This window comes from Neopsephotus bourkii, unplaced genomic scaffold, assembly GCF_033783945.1.
Source record: "Neopsephotus bourkii isolate Nb327-2 ecotype Australia unplaced genomic scaffold, CSIRO-AGI_Nbou_v1 NB_1765, whole genome shotgun sequence".
Classification (NCBI taxonomy): domain Eukaryota; kingdom Metazoa; phylum Chordata; class Aves; order Psittaciformes; family Psittacidae; genus Neopsephotus; species Neopsephotus bourkii.
In genome coordinates, this window is record NW_026902239.1 from 6303716 (window position 1) to 6328467 (window position 24752).

General features: G+C 38.4%; 1 protein-coding gene across 1 annotated transcript in view; it reads left to right on the forward strand.

Annotated features, from left to right (window-relative positions):
* Positions 1–24752, forward strand: part of MOXD1 (monooxygenase DBH like 1) — a 48604-nt gene that overhangs the window by 14653 nt on the left and 9199 nt on the right. The window contains exons 5-8 of the mRNA XM_061378214.1: positions 17394–17573; positions 19647–19749; positions 20959–21125; positions 22372–22563. Of these exons, the coding sequence (XP_061234198.1) occupies positions 17394–17573; positions 19647–19749; positions 20959–21125; positions 22372–22563 (642 nt within the window). The remainder of the gene's footprint in view (positions 1–17393; positions 17574–19646; positions 19750–20958; positions 21126–22371; positions 22564–24752) is intronic.

The window sequence follows — 24752 nt, forward strand, 5'->3', positions numbered from 1 at the left end:
GTGATCTCCAGTGTATGTTTGAGAAATACCTGTAGCATAATCTATATACCTATTAGTATACATACTATATTAATACCTATATACCTATTCTGAAATATTGTGGGGTTCTGCACTTTGTCAGAATGAAGAATTGCAATACCCAAATTTGTGCCTTCTGGTACTTGATCTTTAATCGTATTTAAAATTTATGACAGCTGTTTTCACAGATCTATATGAAAAGCAGGATTTGCTTGTAATACAGTATATATATTGGAATTCCTAACTTTCTGCTTTCAAGTGAGAGAGCTTCAAAATAGTGTGTCGATAAGAATCATACTTTCAATGTTAAGTTTGGTGGAAGCTGTTCTGCTTACGAGTTCTCTGAAACTATTTATTATTTGTATTTTCTATATTTATTTTTAAAATGTTTTGACTGACTGCACATACAGTTACTCATTAAAAAAAAAAAAGTTGGTGGAAGCTAAATAATGATTTTAGCTCAAAAATACACTGATTAATTTTTCAGAATAGTTTAGTATCTTTATTTTTATGACAATTTATGAAGGATATTATAATTTTAGATTTTGAAGTCAGGAAATTGTTTTTTATAAAGGCAGAAATCAAAGTAGAATCCTCAGCAATTTACTGCCTTCAGATAAGCAAACAAATTTCATCTTGCCTCTTAAAAAATGTTTAGAGAGAGAAAAATGATCACAGAAAGAAAGAATTATGTACAAACACTTCCTTAGCATTTCTTTCCAGGGACACAACTTTTGTATATATGTATGTATGTATGTATGTATATGTGACTTTTGTAGATGACACATAGAGAGCTGTTGTGGAATTGTATCTATCCACTCATGCATACTGATTAAACACTTCCTAAAGCCTACTGATAGACAAAGGATGGGGCTTATGGCTACTCTGGAGGATATTGATGCTGGTGATCTTGAGTTCCAAGTAGGTGCAACGATAAGATTTCTTTTCATACTGTTCAGCTTTTCTCTGTTGTTCCCTTCTTCTTGAAAATTGATTTGAGCATTTTATAATACATTTTATAATACGTTTTAATATTTATATATTTTTAAAATACCAATTTAATCAGGAAATCACAATATTTTAATGAAGGAAAACCGTCTGTGAAAAAGTTATACGTATCATTAAAGGTGGAGGCTAAGACTTTTAACTATCTCTGGTTAACAAATGTCAGGTTCTGAATCCAGATTCCAGAATAAAAACACTTTCAAACTTCCATTGACCATACATTATTTTGAAAAAATAGTACTATATGTTGTCAAACAGAACATATTCAAAGCATTTACAAATAGATTTAATAAATACAATCTAGTGTAAGCGAAAACACTTGGTCCTAGGGTGCTTCTGCAGTAGCGGAGGGTATGCACCAGGACCACAACAGGAGTTCTGCACGTGGAAATGAGCCATTGGTCCATGAAACGAGACCAGTGCTTGTACAAATGAAACACTTCTGATGCTGAATAGTGAGAATGACCAGGACACATATTTTTCCTTTTTCACGCTTTTCATGGAACCAAAAAAGTCCCCCAAACTGAATGACCCTGAGCAATGAGAAACTTTTTTTGCAGATGTCGCTATGTGCTGCCTTTGCCTTCCAGGTACTTCAGGCACAGTTCTCCACCTGATTGCTTGCATGAGGAAGCTTTTGATTTGAAGTAAATCAAAGGGCTTGTTTGAGTAGTGATTGCAAGATGTGGGTTCTTCTGTTAGCACAAGATAAGTAGCATAAGAGAACTCAGAATCAGTCATAGGTAAATTATTTAAGACTTCATGTCTTTTCTTTCTCTTTACATAATATTCATGCTACTTTCCAAGAACCTTGGGTGATGAGAAACAGCATATTTTCATTGACTGTTCTTGATCAAGCTGCACTTCATGACATGTAAATTGTGCGAGAGATAAGATTGTAATCTTGTGCTCATCTCACAGGTAGAATAAGGACATGTGTAAGTAGTTTCTCTTTATGCTGCATTTACCAATGGGGAACAGAGCATCACTGTGATAACAGGGCACCCAGCCATGGTTAGGACTTTCTGTTTAATCTTCCTTTGTTTGATATCTCATGCAGCTTCTTCCCTAGGGAAGAGACTGTGTCTTCCTACGTGTCTCTACAATGCCTTCTGTTATGAGATTTTCTCTGATGCCTCCAGGAAATCCTGGAGGACTAACTCATAGTGACATTATGCTTGCTAAGAAATGAAATAAAATAATATGATTTATCAACAGCTGGGTATAATAGTGTTAAGATTACACAGATTACAACCAGTATGAGGCACCAAGCTCGTTTTGTGATTCTGGTGGAGCACATCATTCCTCAGCTTCAAGCTGCCTACTTGGCTAAGCAGTGGCTGCTTGAAAATACTTCAGACTTTTACAAGGTTTCTCTCCTGTGTATTTTTTGATAGTCGAACCAGTATCAGGCTAATAGGTCAATTTTTAAAATAGCAGTATGCAGAACAGATGCAAGGGCTTGCGTGGAAGTAATTATAGAATCACAGAATGGTTTGGGTTGGAAGGGACCTTCAGGAACATCTAGTTCCAGCCCCCTGTCACAGGCAGGAACGCCTCCCACGGGACCATAAATAGCAGGCAACTGACTTTCTTCACATCAGCTGTTTGCAGGATGGTTCCAGAGTGGGGGACCCTGTCTGTTCTTTGCATGGGAGAGCATGCATCGTAGCCTGTATGCAAACTTCTCCTACAGCTATGTGTGCATTGGCCTGTTTAACTGCTTTGAGCTTCAGGCTGTGGTATGTGCCTCAGGCTTACTACCCTGGGGATTTTTACTTTTCTCACATAGAGCAGTTAGCCAGGAGCTTTCTCAGAAGTAGCTTTCTTAGGAAAAAAGTATTCTAGTTACTAGCCCAGGCTTTCTGGAGATGCATTTAAGGTTATTTCTTGGTAGGATTTTCACAGTTCTCTGTAAGTAGTATTATTCTGACTGGTCCTGAGTGTACCTCTTAATCTCATCCCTAAAGAAAGTACTCTGGTTTCACTGACTGCACCAGGGGAAGCACCTCAGCTCCAGCAGGACCTTTCGGGGTCGGGGGGGACACCTGCTGATATTGCAGACACACAGACATGTCCATGCACCGACTTCTGCATTGCAAGGTTTCTGTCCCCCTGCTGAAGCCACTCGGGGGCAGCAACCTGGGTGGGGAGATCCCTTGCAGGCAGAGTCTGTGCAGCACCAGGGCTGGGAGCAGGGGTTTGCAGAGCGGAAGGTGCTAACCCAGAGGAGCACATACCAAAAAGGGAGTTTCTGCAGCACCCTCCCTCTTGTAAATCACACGTTTTAAAAGTCTTCTATTGCTCTTTCTGTTTAAAAAGAGAGTTACTCAGTGGCAGCACACTGGAACTTCTGAAGTCCTTTAACTCTTGTCGAGGTGTCTAATTTTCATGATATTCAATGTGTGTAGATATGTGTGTGCTGACACCGGTGTGACAGTTCATAAGACTATGTGTCGATGTTTGGGTTTTTTCTGGCTATTTGCTGAATTTATTTTCTGCTTACAGTGAGCTGGCATCATGCAGATGTTTACCGGTGACATGAAAGTGAAAATTTGTTTCACATTCATGAGAAATACTTTGCAATATTTCAGTAAATACAACTTTTGTTTCATGTTCAAAGCTTGTTTTTACTGCTTGTTCTACTTGTGGTTCTATAGATACGGCTTTTTTATTATTACTGTCCTTCTCTTAGGTTTCAATATTCCATGTCCTCTGTTAGCTTAATTGTATTGCTTACTAACATAACTGCATCTGCTAAAGTTTCATTACTTTGGCTTCATATTAATCGCAGCTTTCCTATGTGTTCCACTGTCTGTTTTTTTTTTCCTGCCACAATTAAAAAACCCTTAAGATACAGTATTTCCTCTACTGTCTCCAGATTTTCTGTGAATTCTGTCCACTACACCTGGCAAATTGTTTAATGCTGTGTAAACTTCTGAAAAATTACAGTATATACCAGTGAAATAATGGTGTGCATATTCTATGTGCCAGACATGCCATAATCAATTTGTGTGAAGCTTTTCAGGTTCAGTATGTAGCATGTCCATGCTAGTTTCATCACTCTGTAAATTTCCCACCTTGTGTTTTCTTAATTTCTTTGCAGCGTACTGTGTTTTCCTCAGGAAAAGTACTTTCCTGGGCTTCAGTAGTAATAATCCCACAGACAAAAACATGCTGGACATTGAATTTCACCATTAAGACTAGGGAAACCTGTTCAAGTAAAATAACAAATACAGTTGGATAGTAGGGTGCCATTTAGCTGTGCCTACATGTCTTTTCTTTAAGAATTAGTCATGTTCCTGTAGTTCCAAATCTTTGGGGATTTTTTGAAACTAGTATAGTCAGAGAAATGCTGGCAGAAAGTCTGTGATGCGGCTGTGCTCAGGAACATAAAATACTTCAGGTTCCGTAAGAGAACATTTTTAATGGGATGCCCAATTTTAGCGGGCATTTGGCATTGAAAAGGGGGACAGTAGGTTTCATTTGCCAGCTGTTAAATGTTTGGATTCCTGTGTAAAACACTCCTCTAGCATGCATTATTTGAACCTCCTTATGAGAGTGGAGTGAGGAGGTTTAGTGCTGCTGTGAAATGGGGAAGAAACCCCATGCTGGGGATTAGGCTCCATGGTCAAAATGCAGCATCTCTTAAGTATGCCTTATGAATACTGTGTTAAATTCAGGCAACATATTAAAGACAGTAAATTTCCAACCACAAAGATGGGCTTCCTTTCATCTAACTTGACTTATCTACAGGTCTGAGCCAACTGCTTAAATGACCTTACAGTGGCAGAAAATAACTGTTTTTATCATCCCAGAGGAGGTGTCTGAAATGCATGAGCTCAAGCATCCCTTGTATGTTTCAGTCTCTCTCCACAGATGGATGAGGGAACCTGGATAACCAACCTGAATTAGATATGTAGCTCTCCAATGGATGAATCAGGGGAGGCATGTCCCACCCAAATGGTCAGGGGAGAGAAAAGATTGTGATAGGAGCAAAAGTTGCAAAAATAATACGTTAAAAATTTGCCTTTAGGAAAAATTTATTTTCTTCAACGACAGCCCTGTGTAATTTTTTGGCACTGAATTTAGGATGTGGCTAGTGAAAATAGGTCAAGCATACCAGAAAAAACTTAATTGTTTAGCATTAGCTGAGAAGCAGTACATTGGGCATATTTTCATAGAAGCACCAGAGTTTTCCATTGTTGATCTCCTTGGAAAAGAGAGCCTCTTTTCAATTAAAGAAAGGCCTGTATTAGAGTACGCCAGCAGCTGCTAGTTAATCTTCATCTTCAGTTTCGGGGCAATCTCTGATAAGGAAGTAAAAACTCCAAAAAAAACTTGTTGCCAAGGGTAACTCTGCTTTTTGACAGTGGAATGCTTTAGTAATACGAAAGACCCCAGTGTGAAAATACAAAGGGACTCCAGTTTAAGAGACTGATTGATTGAAAGCCAGAAGGGCAGCTTGGAGCCGTCAGAACTTAAATGAGGGCACTGATTTTTAACTTGAGTGATACCAGACAGTAACTGCTTGTTGTTCTCTGGCTTCAACTTTTACGTTTTGCTAAATGTGATAACTCTAGCAAATTGCATCATGCAGCCTGACATAAACAAATGGTCTGTATTTTCCTGTGTGTTCCCCTGCAAAGCCATTTCAGCCTCAGTAAATTAGATTGGCAACCAAATGATCATCTTAAGCTGAAGAGCTTGTAAGCTATCTGCCCTGTGATCTGGAGGGCTATCTCTTCAGCGCAAGCCTGAATTGACCATTAGATTTTCCAGTGTTAAAGAATCATATAACGAAACCGGCTGGAAATTAGAAAGTTTCCCAAGCAGCTCTCTCAGGAAATAACAAAAATACTGTCTTCTCTTGTATTCTGACGAATTATTTCATATGTAAATTTATTTCATGTATTATTTCATTCTATGATCAAAGGTGAAACTACATACGACCACAGACTTTGTATTTCTTGGTGGGACATATTTTGTATTAGTCTTCTTTTGTTTCACTTGTATAATTTTACAGCATTATTTTTGCTACATTATATATTAAATATTCAGTATGCAGAACCAATCTACTTAATTTCTGTTATCAGCAAACTTTAACATCTAGTTAATTTAATACAGCTTCTTTGATTTTTCTTTTTAAAATTAAACCAGCATCCATTCATTATGGCAATGTAAGCCATCATGTCGTTGGAAAACACATATTTTATGCTTTATGAACATATTTTATGAACATGAGCCAGCAGTGTGCGCTCGCAGCCCAGAAAGCCAACAGTATCCTGGGCTGCATCAAAAGGAGCATGACCAGCAGGAGAGCTCAGTTGGAGTATTGTGTACAGTTCTGGTGTCCTCAGCATAAAAAGGACGTAGAACTGTTGGAACAAGTCCAGAGGAGGGCCACAGGGATGATCAGGGGACTGGAGCACCTCCTGTATGAAGATCGGCTGAGAAATTTGGGGCTGTTCAGCCTGGAGAAGGCTGAGTGGAGACCTCATAGCAGCCTTCCAGTATCTGAAGGGGGCCTATAGGGATGCTGGGGAGGGACTCTTCATTAAGGACTGTAGTGACAGGACAAGGGGTAATGGGTTAAAACTTAAGCTGGGGAAGTTTAGATTGGATGTAAGGAAGAAGTTCTTTACTGTGAGGGTGGTAAGCCACTGGAATGGGTTGCCCAGGGAAGCTGTGAATTCTCCATCCCTGTCAGTGTTCAAGGCCAGGCTGGACAGAGCCTTGGGTGATATGGTTTAGTGTGAGGTGTCCCTGCCCATGGCAGGGAGGTTGGAACTAGATGATCTTAAGGTCCTTTCCAACCCTAACTGTTCTATGATTCTGTGTTATTTTCTGGTTAAATGGAAGTGGGAAGTTGTGTAATTTCTAGTTAAGTTCAAGTGTTAGATGACAGGAGCCTTAACTTAAAATATGACCAATGGTGGGCATGGGTGTTGTGGTTTAAGCCCAGGCCGTAAATCAGAACCACGCAGTCTACTCCCCCCCACCATTCTTCCCTCCCCCTGCTCCCGGAGGGATGGGGAAGAGAACTGAAAGAATGTAACTCCCACAGGTTGAAATAAGAACAGTCCAGTAACTAAGGTATAACACAAATCACTGCTGCTACCACCAATAATAATAATGATAAAGGAAATAACAAGGGAAGAGAATACAACACCTCATCACCTCCCAACCAATAATACCCAGCCCCCAGCAGAGACCTATCCTTCTGGGTCACTCTCAGTTACATCCTGGGCATGACGTGCTGTGGTATGGAATACCTCTTTGGTCAGTTTGGGTCAGGTGTCCTGTCTCTGCTTCCTCCCGTCTTCCCCTCCTCCCTGGCACAGCATGAGGCTCACAAAGTCCTTGATTAGAGTAAACATTACTGAGCAGCAACTAAAAACATCGGTGTTATCAGTGCTGTTCCCAGGCTGAAAGTCAAAAACACAGCACTGCACCAGCTACTAAGAAGGAGAAAAATGACTGCTACTGCTGAACCCAGGACAATGGGGAAGGGTACAGTTTTTGTGAAGCTCTCTCAATTCAGCTTCTCAATTCTGCTGTGATTTATGGGATGATCTTCAGGAGAGGACTGCTACTGATTAACCCCATTTTCTATCATGACTGTTTCTTCTTCCTCATCCTTAGCTTTATGTCTGGTCTTAGAGTAAGCCGATGATGAGGTAGTACATTGAAAATATATGTCTGGGAATTGCAGCCAACTGATCAACACTTGTTACCGTAGCAGGCAATAAATTATTTCAGAGTAGAATTAGGCCTTAGATGAGCAATTATAAAGTATCTTCTTTGCAAATACCCAAACAGCAGGTTCCTAGGTAGTAAAAGCTGACTTAATGGTACTTGCACAGTGAGAGGTGTGTGTCTGGGTGGATCACAGAACAGGTCGAACTTGGTCCTACTAGCATTTTGGCACTGTGTCTTAAGATCAACTTTCTAGTTCAGACAAGCCACTCAGTAGCATCATCTTTAACAAATTTTCTGTAGGGCCACATTTAATTGCTCCAATGTCATTTAAGTGGAGATGAAATTGCACTTCTGATCTGTTTAATATGTTTCTCCTCAGTACTGACCTCACTCTGAAACCCCAGCATTAGCTACTGGGATTAGTTTTCAGAGGATGATATTATGATACCCTCTTCATCTCTGCTTCCACTTGCAGTGCACAGTAGTCACAACTATGTCCAGAGCATAGATTCATTGACTCCCAGGGGTAACATTGAAAGAAAGAACATTAATAACAGTGAAAAAATAGACAATAGTCAGAGAATACAACTCCACCATGTCTATACATAGCACACATGACATCAAAATCCACACAGACAACCAAACTACAGATAGATGATGCATACTTTCTGTTTGCACCAAGAGTGAAGTTACACCTAGTATGAAAATAATTTACATCTTGCATCTACAATACAAAACAAACAAACAAACAAAAAAAAAACAAAAACAAGCCCCAAACACCTTAACCTGAGAAAACATCATAATCTAAGTGAACTATTATAAATTGTAGACTAATGCTGTTCAGTCTCCTTTCTCCATCCCCTCATTTCAGTGACATTTCCATTACTATATCTTGTATAATTTTAATACAGTAGTCTCAAATAACTTCAAAAGAGCCATGTCATCTGAAAATGGCCCTTGTTGTGTGACTTCGTGGATACTGCTCTGTTGTACTGACTCAGGAGGCTGTGTCATTTCAAAATCATGAGCCTTGTGCTGTGCTTGTTTTATCTCATGCAAGCTTTAGGTGCCAGAGCATCAAGGTTGGTGACTTCTGTAGAAGTTCAGTATCTGAATACCTCAGGTCTTTCTTGTGTGTTCTCTTTTGGTAGTCCTTCACAGAAGTCAGCATTTCCTTGTCAGAAAACATGTTTCCCAACAGTTTGTCCCTGTCTGCGTAAAACAAGAAATGGACATGCTGTAAATTCTGACGTGCTCTGTCTTCAGGCAAAGCTGTGTATTCAATCCCAGGCAGCAGGAGAAAAAGTATAATGTTATTAAGCTATACGACTGAAGGGAAAGTTTTGCAGTTGTACAATAGAATTAAAACCTTTTCCATTGTGATCTCAAAAGAAATAGTTTCTTTTTATTCCTGTGCTCAAATGGTGATTTCACATATGAAAGGGAATATCTTTGCTGACTTTATTATTTATACTATTCAAACTATAAGTTCCTCTTGAATAAATATAAACTATTTGTAGGCTGCCAATTTTGGGTTCAGATCTGAAACATATTTGTTTACACATTATTATGATACTGTTTTCACAAGAAAGTAATGATGTTGCTGATTAATTGCCGATTATTATGTTTGGAGTGTGTCAACTGCACTGAGAAACTGTGGTCGCCCTGAAGACCACAACCACTCTGCCAGTGTTTCTGCTGCTTAGGAGTGCAATGGGTGTATTGCCAGGAATCGTAACCAAAGGAAACATGTTTTTTCTTGACCTGAGTGTTTTATCAGATTGCTCCTCAGGGTTATACTTTTTAACTGTGACTAAATGCTTTATCTTAAATCTTCAGACATGCTTCAGGCAGAAACAATGTTTTATGATGGTATGCTTCTTCTGGCTTTTGCCTGAATTACTGCATGCCACTCTTTATGAGTGGCAAAGTTCCAGACAATTAATTAAGAATAAGAATGTAGCAATCGACTTGATGGCATAGAGACCAAGAAGCCCTAACCATATTTCTAGTTCTCATTTTTAAATGTTTGGTTTTATTAGTTATTGTGTTGTTTAATTCCTCTTCCTAATTAAAGTATATAAGTTGTTCTGCACACTGACATATAGAAATTTTGGATGTACAGTGTAATCATTAGCAGTAGTACATGGGGATAGAAAGATTTGTGTGGTGTTAGATATATAGCCTCCACTCCAAGTTAACAGCACAGCAACAGTTAACTTTTACCTAAAAGTATGTATTCTTTTCCAGTAAAAATTCTGCAGCTTTAAATGGAGATATGGTAATTGCTTCTTAATACAGTATACTAATAAAACTTAAATAAGAACCTTCATTGAACAAAGGAGTCACTGAATAAACAAATACTTTATTCTTTACACCGAGAACAGGAAATACCTGTGCTTTAACTAAGGATTTTCAAGGACTTTTTCTTCACGGTGATGTTAGATTTTTTTGTTATGTGTTTTAAAGTATACCCAAACCAGCTTAAATCCAAATGCCAACAATATGGCTTATGTCCTCTATTTGAATCTCGCTTTGTAAAAAGACCTCCCTTCACACATATTAACGACCGAATCATACAAATTTCAACGCCTTAAGTTGTATAGAACCTATATTTTTGGTCTGGAAAATTTTCATCCTCCAAGGAAACCTTACCTAATCACATTACGAAGGTTGAGGGTGGTTGCTGTTACCTGGGCTTTTTTTCTCATCTCCATTTCTCTTTTATTAAAATGTGACAGTCAAGATATTACAAAGTGCACAGTTTATATTTTTCTCCAGCTGGAAATGTGGAACGTGTGTGTGAAAATAATGTGGGGGAATATTTTTACATTTAAGGGATAATTCAAGTTAGGCAGTAGTGCTTCCTGTCGTACGTAGATGACCATCAATGAACTAGAAAACAAGTGGCTTTGCTCTGCCTCCTGTAGTTCAGTCACCAAAATACAGACTTTCTAACAGTACAGACTCAGAAGCACTTGGGACAGAGAGTAATTTTGAGGGTTTTGTTAGTAATGATGATTGAATTTAGTATCTGGTTTGTACGGTGAGGAAAACAGAAATGGGAACTTAGCTGTGTATGTGCAAACAATACTGCTGGTCTCAGGAAAGATTAAGGCAGCTAGCCCATGCTAGATTGCAGCTCAGTGAGTGTTGGAGGCATCTCTTTCAGCTCCAACTATCTGTGGAATTAATTTAATGTTTTCTGACAGACAGGGTGGGGCAGGGGCACTGGGAGGGTGGTCCCTGCCTGACCCCAGGATGCCTGAACTCCAGGCTGAAAGTCTGCAGCAGATTAGTGGCCCAGATGTGATGCTGACCTAGGCAGGCTTTTCGACTGATATGAGATAGCTGTTAGGTTGTTAGGGTTAAAATCTTGGTATATCCAGGAGTCATGGACTTAAACATCTACCCCAGCTCAGAGGCATATTTTCAGCTCTTGAGTGTTTTCTCAGCACACCTCTGGGTTGTGTGCAAGAAGCAGTGTTAGGCAGCAAGCGACTGGTGTTTTCCTTTCAGAACATTAATATGACAATAAAATCATATTATCATCGAGGGTTGTTTTTTTTTTAATGCATGGAAGTTTTTTTCTGAAAAAGACCCAATTTATAAGCCAAGTATTCTAAGTATTTGCTTTTCTGAAGAAAAATCTAAAACCTTAAAAACGATATATTAGATAAATATTTGTTCACTCCGCAGCTACATTTTTGAAAAGGAAAAATATAAAAAATCTTGACAATTCCTAATAAGAAGACAATGTATATACCTTTGAAGAGCTTTTCTAAGTCAGACAAATGTTTCAATGTATGCACATGGCAGACATTTGTGAGAGAAGAGCAAAGATGAGAGTAATCATTAAGAAGGTAATAGCTCTTTCTGAGGTTGAGTATAGAAAGGGGAGAGATCCTATAACTTCATCTTTCGCTACAGGAACTTTCTCAAGTAAGTTCAGCCAACACTCAGTTTCACAACCATCACTTTTTGGTCTGAGTCAATCAGACATAGCAATCTCATATAAGTAAAATAACCAGCCACAGACTAGAAACTCTCTTAGATGCAGCAGTACCAGACAAAAATCTCATGTCAAATTTTTACTCTAAGCTTTGAGACTATACAATAATGTTTTTTCCTTGTGTCACCACCAGCTACATACTGTGCTGTGTAAGACTGTGGCTTTATTAACTTATATAGCAATATACCATCCCAAATGGTAATGTAAGATTAAGTTGAAGCTACCTCATGAGCCAGAATAAAGAATGTTTATTTTCATTGACATTTCAGTGTAGAAGCATCATTGCAATAAGATCAACAGCCTGTTTCCATTTTCATGCATAAAAATAAGGTCAGCTTTTTGTTTTGTGACATTCAGTGGCCTATACATTCTAGCAGGGACACTATGGAGAGACTATGGGTGTAGTTTACTCACTTTCATCATTTGCACAAGCAGGCATGAGGAACAAACCACAGCTGTTAACATCAAAGAAAGCAAAGCAAATAAAAAGGGAGAAAACCAGCAATAAGTAAGAAAGACTTCCAGTTTTCTGGAAATGTTTTTTCCTTGTAAGGAATCCACCTTTTTGGACCATTTGAACTGTTTGCATTTTTACCCTGTTTAATACATCGTACACACAATATCTTGACCCTCCTTATCAGCAGCTTGAGATGTAAGGCTCTATTATGTTACAGTTTTGGCTTGGTATTTTTTAAGAAACAACTGCATGTGGTATGTTCAGTTTGTGCAGTAGGCAAAGGGGTAACAGGAAATAGAGAAGAGAGAAAGGGAAATTTGCAGCTGAATAACCCGGCACTGGCAGATGTAAGCATTTTCTTTGTGCATGTGATGTCAGCCTGTTGACTAGAATAGGGTTTTTGTTAAATTAACAAGTCAAAAGCATATTTCTTATCTGTTTTAACTTGGTAATAAATGGAAAAATTGTTATTTTCTATTCTTTGAAAATCAGTATTTTCAGAAGTACTGAGATTCTGATGTACAGAGTCACCATACCTAACAAACAGTATGATGAAAGGAGCTCTGTAAAACCTCTTAACCTGTCCGACAAGTACAGGGCATGCTAACCAAACACGATAACCATAACTCATACTTCTGGTTGCAGAAGGCAGTGTCTTCATTTTACATTTGAATGCAGTGTATTTTAAATACCTCATTCTCTGGAAACCTTGATTTGATGTGGTGGGGGACTATTGTGCATCTACTTTTTTTACTTCTTGTTAGTGGAAGTAGGATAGGTTCATATATTTCAGTGTGCTCAGCTAGAAAGATCTTTCACCCAAGCTTTCAAGAGAGGATGCAGAAAGCAAATCATCATGAATAATAAAACAGGAGTTTCTTTCTGCAGGTTTAATGAAAAGCAGGAGATAGTTTGTCTTGTTGCATGCACTTACTTTCTGCAGGCCCAAATGCTTTTGGCATTTTGATGCAGGGTGGATATAGGGCTTTTGTTCTCCAAGCCTCTGGCAGTTAGGAAATGTCAAGCAGAAAATGCACTTTGCCTGCAGGGGAAGAAGTCACCGAGGTGCCCTCGTGGTGCTGTATCTCTTCAGGCTTATTCACAATATGGCAAAGAGATGAACCCTGACAGCTGTGTTTTACTTGCATGTCAGCAGCAGTGGATGGATGGAAGTGCCACAGATGAACCTCAAAAAATGAGATAAAATGGAGAAAATACGGAGCATATGCATATTCCCTTTCAGTTTTCTTTCATCCTCTTTCTTGAGTCCCTTGGTTATCTAGATGTGGGTAGGACTTAGCAAGGAAAGGAGAAAGAGCTATGCTTCAAAGTCACAGGTTTCCTCATAATTGGTGAAATTGAAAGGCAGATTCCCATTCTCATTGCAACCCATCTAAATTACTCAGGTATTGGTGGCTGAAAGTGTCATTCGACAGTCCACTTACACTACAAGAACAGAGTAAATAAGGCTATGTTTAAATGAGAATCCCAATAAAAATGAATTGTTTACTGAAATCTGCAGGGTTTATCAAGTGTTACGTACTATGCCTGGTTTTATCTTTTTTTTTTTTTTTTTCTGTATTTTGCCCTTTTACTCTAATTTACCACAGTAAATGATTATCTTTTCATAAGTACTCTAAAAGTTGCACTATTTCCCAAGACAAATTAACAAGACAGTTATGATTACTTTTGGGGGTTAGTCCACTATTGTTGTAACTAGAGACGTGCAAAAGCAGACCTTGGTATAGTTTACCTTTCAGTTTAATGATTTGGGGAATAAAGTCAACAAAAACCTTTATGTTTAAAAAGTCAAAAAACTGGAAACTTTGAATGTGTACATTAAACAGTCTGTGTTTTAAAAATGAATGCCCACAGTTAGAGATGAAGAGTGGTAAAACTCTGTTAAAATTGGGATAACCTTGTAGGAGATGAGCCCTACATATTGTGTTGTCATTCACTGAAGCTACAAGTACTTTGGCAACCAGGCCACCCTAATCTAGATATTTATTTGTAGATACCTGCTCTAGAAACTAATTTTACACCTGAGACTACTTATGTGCATTTGAAATGCATTGAAAATATGCTGAATTTGGCCCCATATTTGAGAAGCTCAGTCATCGTTCATCATTGTTGGTGAGACTGGCCGGAAAACAAGAATTTTGTTTATTTGGAAAGAAAAAAAAAAGAAAAGGTTTTGGAATTTCTTTTCAGCTTGGAGAACACAAAGCTCTTTATGGAAAGTGAGAGAGGAAGAGACAGGCAGCCGAAATAACCAGCTTTTTCTATAAGCTAAAATAACAAATGGCTGAGTAAATAGGGCAGCACTCACCTGGGATGTAGAATGCCATGTTTAAATCCCTGCTGCACTTAATCACTACAATAGAGAATGAGCTTATATTTTTAAATTTTCTTTTCAGATGAAGTTATTCTAGTTAGTAAGTACACTTAACTACTCATCAGATCAGAGGAAGGGAACCCAAAGTGTCTAGGGCATATGCTCCTCTTTCTTCTCTTGTTTCAATCAAAAATAATGGTGTGAGCCGTAGGAAGCTGACCACTAAAAATGCTCATACATTTCTGGGAAATGAACAGTTTGTGGTTAATGAGATTTTCTTAAGATTTTTTGTTAATAGATTTTTACCCACTCCGAATAGTTTGTTTCTTCTTTAGTTGTTTAACAAGGGAGAGGGCAAGGTGGCACCTCTTTAACCAAGTTGTAATAAGATGTGTAAAAAGTGTAACTTTGCTACTGCTTTTTAGTATTTACTTGTGCTTCTGAAGAATATAAGTTGTCCTACAAGATGCATCAGAAAGATGCTTAAGGCTTTGTTCTGTTTGTTTTTTGGGTTTGGGGTTGGTTTTGTTTTTTTTTTTTGTCTTCACTAAAGTAAGCTGAACAAAACTACTTTCTGAAATGCTGTTATTGTTTAGGTAACTGACACTAAAAATGAATGACAGGATGTGAATTTCTAATTTTAGTGGTGTCCCATTGTTTTTAGGGGAAGTTGATTTTAAAGTAGTGAGTGTAAGCACAGCAGGTGCTGGGAGCTTGTAGCAGCAGGCACAACTATCACATGTTGGAACAAAAATACTCTTTTTTTTTTTTTTTTGGTAGATATGGGATAATATTCTCATAGCCATTTCCCTGACTAATCTATATATTATGTGGAACTTCAGAATTCCTGAGATATATGCAGCTATTTAATATAGAAGCTGCCATGATATGAGTGTATATTGGTTCTGCAGTGTTTGGATAAATATGTGTTATATGATAGAGCAGAAAGAAGACGCTGAAATTGATTTCTCAGTCTTTGTCAGTCTGATATATTTGGGAATAAATTCTTATCAGATGGGAAAACTGACTCTTAACAGCCCTCAAAAATACCTTTTATTTCCATAGTACGGTAATTCATGATGATGGTAATGCTAAGTGAAATAAGGATTACTCAGAACAGTGGAAGTTCTCTTGTGAAGTATTTCATTCTCCATCAGAACAAAACTTTGGTGCATCTGTGTAAATTGGCACCCTTCCACTGACTTCTAAGTGCAGTGAAGTGGGTGGTTTTGGGTTGTGCACTTCTTGGACAGACATGCAGGTACTCAGCAGCAGCTGTACTCCCTGAGAGCCCAACTTCAATAGTATTTTGCAGATTCATATCAATGAGGGTGGTCTTGATATGCACAGGCTCTGGTTGCTTCTTCCTGCCCTTGCTCTTTTTTAATTGGTTTAGTGGTTTGAACAAAGTGCAGAGAGATGTATTTCTGGTAACAATATTGTGCTGACAGAATTTTAATAACAGAATAAACTGTTCTTGCTTATTCCATTCTGGTCCTCTGGTGTGTTTGCAAAACACATGGATGCAAAACTAGGATGTATATAATTTTTTTTGCCTGTTTAAAGTATCTTCTCTTTCCTAATATTAAAAGGCAATACTGCATGAAACCATCTTCAGAGGTGCATTGCCAAAACCTTACTTTTTTTGTGAAAACTTTAATGTTTATCTAATTCAACTTGAATATGATAGAACAGGATGTAATCTTTGAAAGTGAAAGCAAGGGAAGATCTCCTTTCATTTTAATACTGTTTTCTATATACAAGGGGAAATGGGTACAAACTGGAACACAAGAGGTTCCACTTAAATTTGAGAAGAAACTTCTTCTCAGTGAGGGTGATGGAACACTGGAACAGTCTGCCCAGGGAGGTTGTGGAGTCTCCTTCTCTGGAGACATTCAAAACCCGCCTGGACACTTTCCTGTGTAACCTTATCTAGGTGTTCCTGCTCCGGCAGGGGGATTGGACTAGATGATCTTTTGAGGTCCCTTCCAATCTCTAACATACTGTGATACTGTGATACTGTGATATATGCTGCTATTTTGTAGAATATTATCTTCCTGAAAAGATTTTTTCCCCCAAAAAAGTATTCATGCTTGCCCCAGGGATGTCATCTCTGACATAGATAATTTAATGTCATCCATCCAAGTAGAGAGTGAGCACTATTATATGGGAATAAAATAATTTCAGCCTACCCTGAAGTTTGGTGGTCAAATTATACTGAGGGCATGCAGGCACCCCTGAGAGCCCTCCAGCTCATCACTGCCATAGACAGGCTGCAGCACCCAACATCTCAGGAATGACTTTATGTTAATAAAGTCTTTACAACTGAACGGATTGTAAAATAATTCAAATTTATTGTAGATGTCAAAAAAATGTGAAAGTCCATCTTGAGCTGTTGAGAAATGCAGGGTATACCTCCAGGCTCACCCTAGATGTATGGAATCTATGAGTAGCTCTAATTTGAAGTAGCACAAAAGAGGCAGAAACAGGGATGAAAAGTTCTGAGTGGTTCACATACCAAGCTGGTTGAGCTGAACAGACTTTCAGCTGTTCTGTAACCTTTTCATGCTGGAATGTGGCTAAACAAGACTGGGCAGGGAAAAAGATGAGTGGCAGAGCAAAACTGGGGTGAGAAAAGGGAGAACAAGATAGATGGCAACAGAGAGATGCACTCGGGCAATGAAATTGTCTATGTTTGAGGTTGCAATGTTGAGTAAGTTTGAACGTAACTGCAATCTAGCATCAAGTCTCCTCTTTTAAAATAAATGCATCGTATAATTTTTAGTTCTGTCCGCATTCCTGTATTGAAATAGTCAAATTTGAGATGTTTTCTTTCTTTTTCTTTTTTGCTTTAACTTTGACAGGTTGAGCCATTGATCCAGAAAGGCCATGAAAATTTGGTGCACCATATCCTGCTCTATCAGTGCAGCAGCAATTTGAATGACAGTGTGCTGGACTATGGGCATGAGTGTTACCATCCCAACATGCCAGACTCTTTTCTCACATGTGAAACAGTCATTTTTGCTTGGGCCATTGGAGGAGAGGTAGGATGTCTAACACGGTTCATCAGTGGGGCTTTAGGAGGGTGTGTATCATACTAAACTTGTTTCTAATGTATTAGTGATTACTGAATCTGTCTGGTTTTAAGTATACTCAATCACAATCTCTAAATGCCTCACCAGTAGGTCCTCAATTTCTTACTGAGTACGTTGACTTTTAAGTATGCAATACAATGATCATCCTGAATGACAAGCTGAAAGTAATGGAAAGAGTATAGAGAGTTGATGCGTTAGGGAAAGAAAGATGGCTTGGGAGCACGAAAGGCTGTTGCTGTATCAGCTTGCCGCATCTAATACGGGGAGTACACTGCCTCCAGCAATGACCACTGTCTGATACCTCTGAAGAGTGAAAAAAAATGGGGCATATATGGGGCATATCTACAGAAAACAGAGTCTCTGATGACCCCAGGCTTTGTCTTTAGCTTATTTCGTATGTTAATTTAGACTGTAGTTAATGCTTTCAGCTGACATAAGGCAGCATTACTGCCAGAAGAATCCCACCCCTTCTTTACCTCCTTGATCACTGTATGCCTACACAAATGATGGTGTAGGCATAGAGGAGGACCAAGGCTGATGGTAGTTTCTGGAGCCTTTGTTTGTCTAGTCCAAAGCTGTCTTCAAGTGCTGCAGTGTGAGGAAGCCAGAGCTGCTATACAGACCCATCAAAAGAAGTTTAATCCACTGTGAGCATTATCCCTGATATGTGCTTTGGGCATTTTCGCCATCAGCTATGCTCTGACCCAGTATTTGTACTTTTAACTGTCTTAATCTAAGTGAAATAAAAAACTTATATAAATAAGTTATCATTTGACAAGCACTATGGAGGCTTTTGCAAGGAGGATCCTATTGTTAAAGATCTTTAGAGAGGAATCTGACAGATCTGGGTTACATTCAGGTTTATTCAGAGTATTCATTTCACTTAATTCAGTTCACTCGTACATAGGTGGTGGTGATAATGAAATGGAGTTAATAATCTTTATTACTATATTCTACAATTAATTCATTAATGTCCACCAAGCTTTAGAAAGTTTGTATATCAAATTGCACATTTCAGAAAGTTAGAATCTCGAATTCCATATTAAAATATTAGCTATAAATGATAAAATTATGCAGATTAATTCCTATAAAAGTGAATTTGGTAAATGACTTAACTTAGAAGATACTGGCAATTTTGGATTGAATCAGGAGTGAGCTTTTGAAGTGTATCTGCCAGTTACCCCCACTTCCCATGCTCTGTTTATCATCATGAGTGGTTTAAGAACTTGCAAAATCCCCTTTGGGATGAAGTTAAACTGAACGTGCAGGGGTGAACCTAGCACCTTCCAGCAATAAAGGGGGCTCAGTGCATGGGGTCTGACCACAGCTTGTCCTAAGGAGCATCATCTGGGGACAGTGGGTCCAGTACAAGCTGTTGCACTGTACAGAGTTACTTTTGCACTACATGACTTGGTAATGTAAATATAGCCATGAAGATCATCTTTATTGTTCAAATAATTTACTTGGAATGCAGTGATTTGTGCAGGAAAAATGCTCTAATCACATACAACCTCAGTATTCCCTGGAAATTACTGCTTTTAGAAACTGGGAACATTAAAAAAATGTAGACTCACTTTTTCATAAGGGTTTTATTGTCAGACTGACTGATTGATGATGCAATGTTTATATATTTAAAATGGAATCTTCCACTCAAGCAATAAATACAGGATAAATAGACATAAGATCAAAGGATAAGGCAGGTTGGAAGCGACCTCAGGAAGTCTCTAGTCTAGCCACCTACTCAAAGCAGGGTCAGTGGTAAGGTCAGACCAGTTTGCCCAAGGCTTTATCCTCTAGCAAACATGGGATCTACCGTTTTATATTGACACTGTTATTTAGCACATTGACTATATAGTAAACATATTATGCCACAATGCCATGTTCAGAAAGTTTGAAATAAATTTACCCTTGTAAATGTTATCATTAATATGATAGCAAAAATAGTCAATGTATCATAAAAAGAAATTAACTCTTAATCATGCCAAAAATACCTTAAATCTGTATGTGTGTGATGCTTTCCAGGGCTTCACCTACCCTCCTCATGTTGGCTTATCCATTGGCACAGCAGCTGACCCTCTGTTCGTTCTTATGGAGGTACATTACGACAATCCATCATATACAGAAGGTTTGTACCCTCACATTCTCTACAACGTAGGGACTGTAGTGATAGGACAAGGGGTGATGGGTTAAAACTTAAACAAGGGAAGTTTAGATTGGATATAAGGAAGAAGTTCTTTACTGTAAGGGTGGTGAGGCACTGGAATGGGTTGCCCAAGGAAGTTGTGAATGCTTCATCCCTGGCAGTGTTCAGGGCCAGGTTGGACAGAGCCTTGGGTGACATGGTTTAGAGTGAGGTGTCCCTGCCCATGGCAGGGGGGTTGGAACTGAATGATCTTAAGGTCCTTTCCAACACAAACCATTCTATGATTCTATGATTCTATAACATGCAAGATTGGAAAATGTACTAGACACAAGTGCTTCTCATTGCATTGCACAGCAAACAGAACAAATACAAATCTAAGGCTAAATATGTAGGTGAAGAAAATGAATTCATATTATTTAGACTCTTTAAAACTCAACCTTTTCACAGCAGGCTTTGGTTCTTTAATCCACTTTCTGAAATCAAGAGAAGTCTTTGAATGAGTGCAGCACTAAAATCCTCTGTCATTCTCTTGTCTACTTTATTCAATGTGCTATTATTATCTTCAAGTTTGTGGTTAAGGAAGCCAATTTTCATGGATAGTTGATGTTTTCTTAATTTGGCAGATTGTAAAAGGGATGTATTTCGTCATCTGGGGTATGCTGTAACATGACAGGCAATCCAAAACAAAGGAAAAATATAATTAATGCTAGGGCTCAAGGTGAGTGAATAGATAAATTCAGAAGTAGAAGAAAACAAATGGAAAATGAAAAGAAAACACCCCAAAACCCACAAACAAAACCAAACAAACTCATAACAACTTTAAGCTATGCTTTAAGTATGTCATTTGAAAATCATACATGGAACCTTCTGATGTCTTATTACTTCTTGGTGGTGTTTGCTTTTCCTGTGTTCTAACTACTTTTCTCTGAGGTCAGTTTTGGATAACTTAGCGTAAGAGACATGAGGGCTATGGACAGCACGTATTTTTAATTCACATTCAGCACCACAGATATCGAGATACCATGTTTAATAACCCTTCTGTGGGCTGCCCTATTTATTACTTCCCAAATGTGGTTGACTCATTTCCAGGTTATTGAGGTTAAGTCCTTGATTTTTATGTAAAAAACTTAGGGCATGCTTAGAAAAAAATACCAATTTACAGCCACAGCTGATTCTGTTCTTTTGTTTCAGGTTTGATAGATAACTCTGGTCTGAGGCTAATTTATACTCCGGTTTTAAGAAAATATGATGCTGGGGTTATTGAAGCTGGTCTCTGGGTCAGCCTCTTCCACAATATCCCACCGGGCATGCCTGAATTTGTGTCAGAGGGTCATTGCACGCTGGAATGTCTAGAAGAGGTATGTCTCCTGACTGAATCCGTTGGTTTTCATCCTTAGAAATAGTTTTTGACAGGCACTAACTTTTAGGGAAGATTGATATTTACCTGTTAAATACATGTGAACAAAGACATCTGCTCCATGTTGTCCTCCAGAATGTTGAATATTTTTGATCTGGGTGTTTGAGATGCTTATTATTCAGGCTGCTTTACTTGTATGAGTAACACTGGATGACACAGTGCTTGCAATATTTTGATTATGTGTCAATATATAAGCATACATTGCTTTCCGTGGCAAAGCTATTAACAGGCTGGAATAGCTAACCCAGAAAAAATATTGAGAAAGACTAATTAGGATCTTTGCATATGCCAAAGGCTCCTAACAATGAAGTGAAAGCCTGAAAGGTATTAGACCAACCACAGAAACAAAAGAGCTAACAGGTTTATTTTTGTATGGCCCAAAAGGCAAAATTATGCATTCATTAAACACTTGGTTTCATTAAGATAATTTAAACATCTCTACAGATAATGAAAGCATTGTCTAAAATTTGTGATTGATGTCTCGCTTGAGATTCTCATATACTTTGTCATTTATAAAGAATTAATGCTTGTTATGATGTGGTTTAGGATGAAGGGCAAATTAGATACATAATTTAGATTTCTTCTTGGTGGCATTAAATGTTCATGTTATTGCATTTTTCAGCCTACAAATACTTGAGTAATCTATTATCATGAGGTTTCTGATCTTAAGGCTATACTTGAAAGGTATTGTGATAACAGATTATTTCCAGTTTGGGCTCTGAACAAGAATCAAAGGTTAGCACATGGTAAGTTTGAATCTGTAGATCTCAGCTAGAATGAGGCTGATGTCAGATTTGTGTCAATTTGGAAAATTTAATTTTAAAATGTTTCTGATCTGGAAAAATGTTTCATATGTAAACTTATATTATTTTACTACCAGTTGACTTGAAGGAGGCTAATAGAACATACTGTAATTACAGCCTTTTAAAGTGCTTCTCTTGGCATGATATTGATGATATTTTTGTTATAAAAATCCATCACCACAACCACCCCCCCCAAACCCTAGCCTTTTTATTTTAAATATAAACCCTTAATTTCACATAGAGTTTTGGTTTTGGTTTAGACTGAATTTTATTGTAAGCTGAAGGAATGTAAAATGCATTTATTAATATATTTTCACTGTTTGTACATTGCATTACATTACATTTCATCTGGGCACATTGATGCTGTTCGTTTCCCCTGGCTAGGCTCTAGGTGCTGAAAGACCTGCTGGGATTCATGTGTTTGCAGTACTTCTTCATGCTCATCTCGCTGGCAGAGCTATCAGGATGCGCCACTTCCACAACGGCGAGGAGCAGAAGCTGCTTGCTTATGATGATGAGTTTGACTTCAACTTCCAGGAATTTCAGTATCTGAAAGAAGAAAGAACCATCATGCCAGTACGACGCTCTTAATCCTTTCCCTGAAAGTATTTAAGAGTTTGCATGCCTAACACTGATTCAGATTTAGGATTCATTTTGCTACAGAAATTCTTATCATAGAATCATAGGGATAGGATAAGGGGCCTTAAAACTGCAAGAGGGTAGATTTAGATTTGATATTAGGAAGAGTTCCTTTACTGGAACTGGTGGTGAGACACTGGAAGAGGTTGCCCAGAGAAGTTGTGGCTGCCCCATTCCTGCAAGTGTTCGAGGCCAGGCTGGATGGGACTTTGAGCAACCTGGTCTAGTGGAAGGTGTCCCGAGCCCATGGCAGGGGCTTTGGTACTAGATGTGCTTTAAGGTCCCTTCTAACCCAAACCAGTCTATGATTCTAGTATTCTGTGATTATATGAAATCAGGTTATAAAATCACACATGTGCCTGGTTGTGCTGTCTTTGAGCATGCAGGAAGCTGAAGAATGGAAATGCCACTTCGTGGCTTTACAGAGCTGTAGGAACCAAGTAGCACATCCTGAGTATTTGCACACAGCAAGTATCTAGCCTTGCAGACATGTCTACAAATCAGCCAAGACTTCTGTTTGTTTCACCTTTTTATTCGTTGTTGGGAGTAAACTCCATGCTCATGTTACACATCAAGTTTCACTTGTAAACAAAACCATTTGGTTGAAGAAATGCAATTCCATTTGCTATTTTGTGATATAATATATACATATAATATAATATACCTTTCAGAAAAATCCCAACTACAACTACATCATAAAGCAGTAGGTAGCCATGGGTATTGCATGAAAAGAGTGTATATTTTTGTATGAGTCACTCATTTAAAAATTATTCACTCATCTTTTGTTCCTGTCAGCATCTGGTTTTGAAGCTTTGGCCTAAGGACGCAAAGTTAAAGGCTGCAAAGGCTGGCTGCAGATCTGGCCAGCAGAGCAGCTGGAGATATGCATGTCCTGGTTCATGCAAACAAGCTCATTATTTGATGGAATTGGTTAGATGCAAAATATCAAACAATTGGATTACAACCGGATTTTGTTTACAATTGGAACCAGTAAAGGAAAGGGAGCTGAAAAGACCTTTGCAACAACTGAACTTCAAGTATGGTCAGGAGCCCCATGGTCTAAACTTCAGGCTTCTTTTCAAGGCCCTTTCTCTCTTACATCTCTTCTCTCACAGTGGGAAACTTTAATATCTGTCCTTCAAAAGGAAGAGGCTAAATGCTAACTTTCTGATTTAATTTGTACAGCAAAACCTGATGTTCAGGTGCAGCATATACTCTTTGAAGTCAAACTGCTTGTACTCCGCAGGGACTTCAAAAGCAAACTAGCGTTACCTCCTCCAGGAAAGAAGTCTTGAAGGGTTTAGGAAGATGGCTGGCAGAAGATGACAGGTTTGCAGAAAAAGCTTGTAATATTTTTAGGAAAATCCATGCAGATTATAGAGAAAGGCCTCTGAAAATTCAAGAACAAAAGGGAGTAGACAGCAGAAAAACTCAAAGAGTCATTTGATAATATCAGCAACTTAAAAAAGACAGCTCAAATAGATGCTGGAATTTTTCTCTGAAGTAAGCCTTTTTCATGCTTTTTATTGTTTTCATCTTATGCAAAACTTACGGTATAGCTTTACACACATTTTATGGTGTAATTCGGACCACAGTCTAATCAATTAACTAATAATATTAAAAAATTACATATAAATTCTTGTTGTTCTCTCCTTCTGCATGCTTTTCCAAGGGTGTATCCATCTTTTAGCTTGTGGAGTCCAGGTTATTTGTTTTGTCATGTACTAGCACTCTCTTCTGCATTTGGCAGCAAAAGATCTAATCTTGAAAAGGAAAACTTTTAGTGAATGTTATCCAGCCTGTAAGCCATGAAAGCCAGAGACCTCTCTGTGGGAACGAATATATTCCCACTGGGAGCAGTGAAGCTGTGCAAATTCATGCTGCTTCAGAAAACTCCATCTCCATTTGGCCAACATGAGGCAGACGCACCTTCTTCCAGCAGTTAGTGCTAGCATTGATCTGGCAATGAGACAGCCCACAGGAAATGAGAAATTCTCAGCCTTAGAAGGCTGATATGATTTTTTTTCATGGAAGAATAATACAATGGACAACAAAGAAAGATGATGATACAAAAAAATGAACCAAAGTAAATAAACCTCTGGCATCCGTGTGATATCAAGTTGCTT